This window comes from Leptonychotes weddellii, chromosome 5, assembly GCF_054177405.1.
Source record: "Leptonychotes weddellii isolate Sample4059 chromosome 5, ASM5417740v2, whole genome shotgun sequence".
Classification (NCBI taxonomy): Eukaryota; Metazoa; Chordata; class Mammalia; order Carnivora; family Phocidae; genus Leptonychotes; species Leptonychotes weddellii.
Genome location: NC_138373.1, coordinates 7,830,081 through 7,836,334, shown reverse-complemented (window position 1 = coordinate 7,836,334; position 6,254 = coordinate 7,830,081). Strand labels below are relative to the sequence as shown.

At 58.9% G+C, this 6,254-nt stretch overlaps 1 protein-coding gene across 3 annotated transcripts in view; it reads right to left on the bottom strand.

Moving 5' to 3' along the window:
- Positions 1-226: 226 nt before the first annotated feature.
- The window catches only part of CUX1 (cut like homeobox 1), a 352,135-nt gene continuing 346,107 nt past the window's right edge, over positions 227-6,254 (bottom strand). For all 3 annotated transcript variants that reach the window (XM_081819443.1, XM_081819442.1, XM_081819441.1), the window contains exons 18-23: positions 4,765-4,881; positions 3,538-3,621; positions 2,970-3,026; positions 2,488-2,568; positions 1,423-1,487; positions 227-1,151 (exon numbers count right to left, since the gene is read on the bottom strand). In XM_081819443.1, the coding sequence (XP_081675569.1) occupies positions 1,082-1,151; positions 1,423-1,487; positions 2,488-2,568; positions 2,970-3,026; positions 3,538-3,621; positions 4,765-4,881 (474 nt within the window). In that variant the 3' untranslated portion in view covers positions 227-1,081. The remainder of the gene's footprint in view (positions 1,152-1,422; positions 1,488-2,487; positions 2,569-2,969; positions 3,027-3,537; positions 3,622-4,764; positions 4,882-6,254) is intronic.

Below are 6,254 nucleotides of genomic sequence, written 5' to 3'. Positions count from 1 at the left end.
TCTGCTCAAGAGAACTCAGACATTGTGGGTCTGGGTTCCAGCAAAGGTCTGGACCCACTCCCGGAATTCCTGGGGGATGGGAAAAGGAAGAGAGCTCCCGTGTGCTGGGGGTCATGCGTCATATCAGCAGAGCAGCTGAAAGGTCCAGTCCCAGCTCCCAGGCGTGTCGCTGCAGGCACCCACGGGCTACCTGGCCCCCCGGAGTCGCAGAGCATGGGCACCAGCGTAGCTGCAACCATGTGTTTATTCGAAATGTGCAAAGCTGAACGCGCAAGTGCAAATCTAACTTAGGAAGATCAGCCAGTGGCCTCAAGGTGGCCATGCTAGGGTGGTCCACGGGCCCGTTCTGCCCTGGCTGAGAGGCACCTGGGCCCCTCAGGCCAGTCCTTGGGTCTGAAAAGCCTGGGGCACAGGGGCTCACTGGAGATCCCTCCTTGCCTAGAAGCCAAAATATCTTGCTAAAGAAGAAAGCAAAACTCACAACGGGTCTGGGGGCAGGGAGGAGGTAACAGAAATTATCCCACGCCCTCTGGGGCTTCTCCTCTTCTCAGGGTGGGGTGGGGGTGGTGACAAAGGCAGGACTCAAAGCCTGCTGGCCTGTGAGGAAGGGCCCTCTATCTCTTGGGGGGAGGTGGTGGTGGTAGATCGTAGGGGAGCCCTAGGGGATCTCAGACCTGGCACAGAGAGGCCCAGGGGATCCCAACTGGATGAACCATGGCCAGAATCAGCAGGGACACAAATCAGCATCACAGCTGGCGATGGGAAGTGACTGCCACCAGGGCTAGTGGTCAGGCTGTGGGCGGGGCCCAAGCCAGGTCCCCAGCCTAAGATGGGGCTGAAGGGGCCCCTCTGACTCAGCCTGGCTGGGCCTCGGGGCCTTTTTGGATCTAGGGGGCCTGACGTGGCTGACGTTCCCTTAAGGGGGCCCAGGGGGACCTGGGGCCTCTGGCACGGGTGGGTGGAGGGCAAGGGCAGTTTCTGTGGGGAACTCTTCAGGGAAGTCTAAGTCATTAGAAGCAGCTGAACAAGCAAGGGGTGGGGGGTGCAGCCATCACTGTCGTGTCGGGGAGGCCCGAGGACATCACTGCCACAAGTCACCGGCTGCCGCCCCGTTGTCATTCTCATGGAACTTGTGCAGGTGATCGGCGAACCTGTTGGGGATAGAAACCTTTGCTGAGACCAAGGGTAAAAAGGAGGGAAGGGTGTGTGTGTGTGTGTGTGCGCACGCACGCGCACGTGTGTGAGGGGGCGCGGGGATCCCCAGGGGGCGTGCACCCCGTGGCAGGGTGGGTGCTGGGGAGCTGGGGGCGGGCCAGAGTGGGCGGCAGTGGTGGAGGGCTGGGGGTGGGGGGCACAGGAGGAGCTCGGTGGTGCGGCGGGGCTCAGCGCAGGGGTATGGTGGGACTCGGGTGCTGTCCTCACTTCTTAGCGCAAAAGGTGGCACAGTCCCTCTCCATGCTCTCGCTCCACGCCAGCTTGTAGAGCACCTGGCCAGGCAGAGACACAGTGAGCTGTCTGTCCCCACGCACTGCCCCTCCTGCAGCCCACCTCTAGCCCCCGGGCCTGGCCTCCCGGCCGCACATGACGCTTCTCCTGGGCCGGGCCCCAGGGCAGGAGGGCCTCAGAGATGTCCCTGTGCCCCCGCCTGTTTCACACACGGTCAGACAGGCCTCGCCGTGAGGGTACTGTCCCTGACACTGCTGTGTGTGACACTAGCAGGCCGGGATCTGTTGGGCCCTGGGGTCAGAGTTGGAGCCCAGGCTAACCACGGAGGGGCCATCTTGCCTGTGGCCTCGCTGGGGACGGGAGTCCCCGAGGCTGCAGCCTTCACGGGCATGCCCTACCCTCTCCGATTCCCTGACTCAGTGGACGGCAGACTTTCCCTAGGACGGTCACTCTGTACTTGAGGAGATTCAGCTCAAGATATCCCTGCCTGTGGGGCGCCTGGGTGGCTCAGTTGGTTAAGCGACTGCCTTCGGCTCAGGTCATGATCCTGGAGTCCCGGGATCGAGTCCCGCGTCGGGCTCCCTGCTCAGCAGGGAGTCTGCTTCTCCTTCTGACCCTCCCCCCCTCATGCTCTCTCTCTATCTCATTCTCTCTCTCAAATAAATAAATAAAATCTTAAAAAAAAAAAAAAAAAAGATATCCCTGCCTGTGCAGCCCACCTGGCTGTCCCTTAGTAGAGTCAGTCAGACCCGCTTCCCTGCCGGCCTCGGGCTCCCACAGTGGCCATGCCCTCCCCCGACGCCCCTCCAGGACGGGGCTGTGGATGGAGTCAGCCAGGCCGTTTCCACACAGTGGCCGAGCTGCTGCCCCAGCCAGAGGGCCTGATGGGTGGGCTCGTCCCCTTGAAGGGGAGAGAGGTGGCCAGGAGCACAGTGTGGCCCGGGGTTGGTCCAGGGTGCCAGGCCACAAGACTGACCCTGCTGCCCTTGGAGGTCCGGGAAGCGTGGTGAAGGATCCCTGGCCGCCTGCCTGGATACTCACCAGGAAGACCAAGCAGTGCAGGAATAGCGTGTAGAAGAAGCCAATGGTGCGTGCCATCTTATTGGAGAGAACCAGTCGCCCCTGGGGAGCAACAAGGTGTGGGCTGGGGGTGGGGCAGGCCTCACCCACCCCTGAAGGGCTGCCCCAGGTTCCTGCAGTGAAGGACCCAGGGCCGCAAGAGGAGGGACAGCCCGCTGTGGTCTCCCACTGTATGGGCTGGGAACCTGGGCCACAGGAATTCTAGGGAATGGCTCCCCCTGCAGCACAATTCCAGAACCCTCCAGGAATGGTTACTACCAGACGAGCTGTCCTGGAGGGGAAGGGACCCTTGTTCTAGGTCCCATGGCCACTCCTGGCAGCGTCTGTGAGGGGTGAGTGGGGTCCCTGGGACTTCTCCAGATGGGACCGAGGGCAGATGTCTTTGGAGGCCCAGAGTCAGAGGTCCCGGCGTGTCCCAGCTGAGCACAGAGGAGGGAACTCACCATGCTGAGCGTGGCCTTGTCCCAAGGGCTCAGGCTCAGGTACTTCCGCTGCCGCTCCTGAAGAGGGAGGGAGGGTGAGGGGAGGACCCCAAGGGCCCCATAGGCCCCAGCTTGCTGCAGAGAGGGACGCCAGCGGGCTGCTGGGGGCCTCCCCGGTGTCCCCTTCCACTCAGCGTGACACCCTAGGCTCGCCCAACGTCTGTGAGCGGCTCCCGGGATAGCTGCCTCCCTCTGCCCTCTCGGAGGCCACATGACACCGGGGGCCCTTCGCTTGTCTGCCCGACCCCCGAGCAGGCGCATGGGGTTAGCCCACTCCCTATCACACACCCTCACGTAGCCACCAGGTATTCCTGGCACCCTTGGCCCGCCCGGGGTGCACCCTGGGCCTCCATGGAGGCTGCTCTGCTGGTCTGGGGGGTGTGTGGGGGGCAGTGTGGCGGGGAGCAGCGTGAGGCTGGGCAGGGCTGCTGGCATGAAGGCATAGGGCAGGCTGAGGCCTGGCGAGCTGGTGGGTCCTGCAGGCTTCCCCACAGCCCGGCCAGTGAGCAGCCTCTGTGGGCTCACGCACCCGCTTGCTGAAGGAGGAGAAGGGGTCCAGGCGCTCCTCGTACTGGGAGGAGTACCGCAGCTCCGTGTCGTCACTGCCTCCGCTCTGCATAAGGAGGAGAGAGACCCAGTCACTGAGGGCCCAACAGGAATAAGGCAGGGATGAGGCATCCTGAGGCTGGCAGGATCACAGGGCAGCCTCAGTTTCCCCATCAGCACAGTGGAGGTGGGGGAGGGGCCCCACGCCCTAGAGCTGGGAGAGGGCCGGGTGACAGCTTGGATGTGGCCAGGGCCACACGTGCAGGAGCATTGCCCAAGTTCGGAGACTTCCCACCAGGCTCCGGGCCACGGTGACTCAGGGCAGGGAGAGGGAACCGAAGCCCAGTCTGGGGCCTGAGTGTACATCAGACAGGGCTGGGCCAGTGCGGGCCAGTGGGTCTGGGAGCGGTTCACGGGGAGCGTGCCGGGTGGCTGTGGGGCACCAGAGCCGGGAGCCGGGCACCCCCACCCCAGCGCGGCACTGGGTACCGTGTACTAGTTTACGCAGAGTCTGGCGCCCTCTGGTGGCCTGAGTGCAGTTCCAACAGGTGGAGTGGGGGATGGGGCGGAAGGTCTTGTCCTCCACCCCTTGTCCCCACCCTGAGTGTCACTGCTCCCTGAGCTTCTACGGGCCACCCTGTCTCCCCACAGTCACAGAAGGGTTTCCTCCCACGAGGGGTTCCCCTGTGAGGCCTGGGGGCTGAGAGAAGCCAGGGAGGGCCCTCCGAGGCCCAGAATGGAGTGAGTGGGTTTTTCTTCTGTTTTCTTGATTGGTTTGGGGGATATTGGACCCAAGTCTGTTTTGTTTTTTTTTTTTTTTAAAGAATTTAAGTTTAGAACATATGGATTCCCCAGGGCCTATCCTGCATGCTCAACAGCCCTGGAGTTAAACCCTAGGATCCTAGGATCTGCTAGTGGATCACTCCCATTTCATAGAGGGGACACCGGGGCCAATGGGCCTGGGGCCTGTGAGCCCTGCCTCTTGCTGAACCTCATCACCTCCTGGCTGTTCTGACAAATGAACTGCACAAAGGCCACACTGTGGGGGACTCTCCCCAGCTCAGGGAGGATAGCTGGCAGGCAGGGTGGGCTGGATGGCCCCCAGTGCTGCCCAGCAGGTCACTGCCCCCAACCCTCTTGCCTTGGGGGGCCTGGTAGCCCTCTCTCCTTGCCTGGTACACCTGGGGCCGAAACAGGGGAGGGCACTTACACGGCCCGGGTAGCTCTGCAGGAACTTGATCTTCTCGAAGAGCTTGATGTTGTCTGCACGCAGGCTGTCCAGCTCGCTCTGCAGGGCCTGGATGGTGTGCTGGGCCAGACGGTTCTCCTGGGGGCAGGTGGGCAGGTGGGCGGGCCGGCAGGGCCCGCGGGGGAAGGGGTGGGGTGGGGAGGCTTCCAGGCTGACACAGGTCCTGCTCATCTACCTAGAGCCCCTTCTTTGCCTGTGGCCATCTCTCTGACCTTCTAGATTCTGGCAAGTCCCCTTCTCCTCCTGTGACCCCACCCCAAGCAGAAGACAGATTTGGGGTCAGGCTCCTTCACGTCTTCTTTGTTTGTTTATGGTATCATCAACCTTTGAAAGAACTATCGAGATGTAATTCATATAACAAACATCACTGTCTTTAGGTGTATGATTCTTTTTTTTAGTATATTCGCAGTAAATATGGTGAACCATCCCCACGATTTCATTCCACAATATGTTTGTTACCCCAAAAGGAAACCCCAAACCCATCAGTCCTTCCCTCTTCTCCTACCCCCTGGCAACCACTAATCTTTCTGTCTCTTTTGATTTGCCTCTTCTGGACATTTCATATAAATGGAATCAGACGCTCTGCGGTTTTAATGTTTGCTAATCCAGGAGCAAATGAAAAAGGACCTCAGTTTTCAGCTTATCCAAATGCTTAAGTAGGTGTTTTCTTCATACTGTCAAAAAAATTCAAACAGGACTAAAGAGTACACAGTAGTAGGGGCGGTTCCTCAAACAATGAAGCATAGAATTATCCCATGATCCAGATATTCTACTTCTGGGCAGCTACCCGAAAGAACTGAAAGCAGGGACTCCAAGAAATATCTGCACATCCCATGTTCATGGCAGCACGGTTCACAGCAGCCAACAGATGGGAGCAAACCAAGGGTCCCTTGATGGATGAATGGATAAACACAACTTGGTATACGGCACAACAGAATATTGCTCAGCCTTAAAAAGGAAGGACATTCTGACACCTGCTACAACATGGGTGAAACTTGAGGACATTCTGCTCAGCGAAATACGCCAGCCACACAAAGGCAAATACTGTATGATTCCACTTACACGAGGTCCCTAGTGTAGTCAAGTGACAGAGACAGAGGGTAGAAGCGTGGTGAGCTGGGGATGGGCTGGGGGGGCGGTGTGGAGTTAGTGTTTAGTGGGGACAGAGTCTCAGTTTGGGAAGATGAAAAAAGCTCTGGACTTGGATGGTGCGGATGTCTGTACAACAACGTGAACGTACTTAATGTCCCCAAACTGTACACTTCAAGATGGTTATGATGGTGAATTTTATGTTATGTGTGTTTTACTACAATTTTTAAAAAGTCAGTACCTGATTAAAAAAAACCTAGATTTGTAAAGCAAAAGGTAGAATACTGTAAAACACTTTTCCTTCCACTTAATCTATTTTGAAGGCCTCCTTTTAAGGGCTGCCTGGCATCCCGTTGCATGGC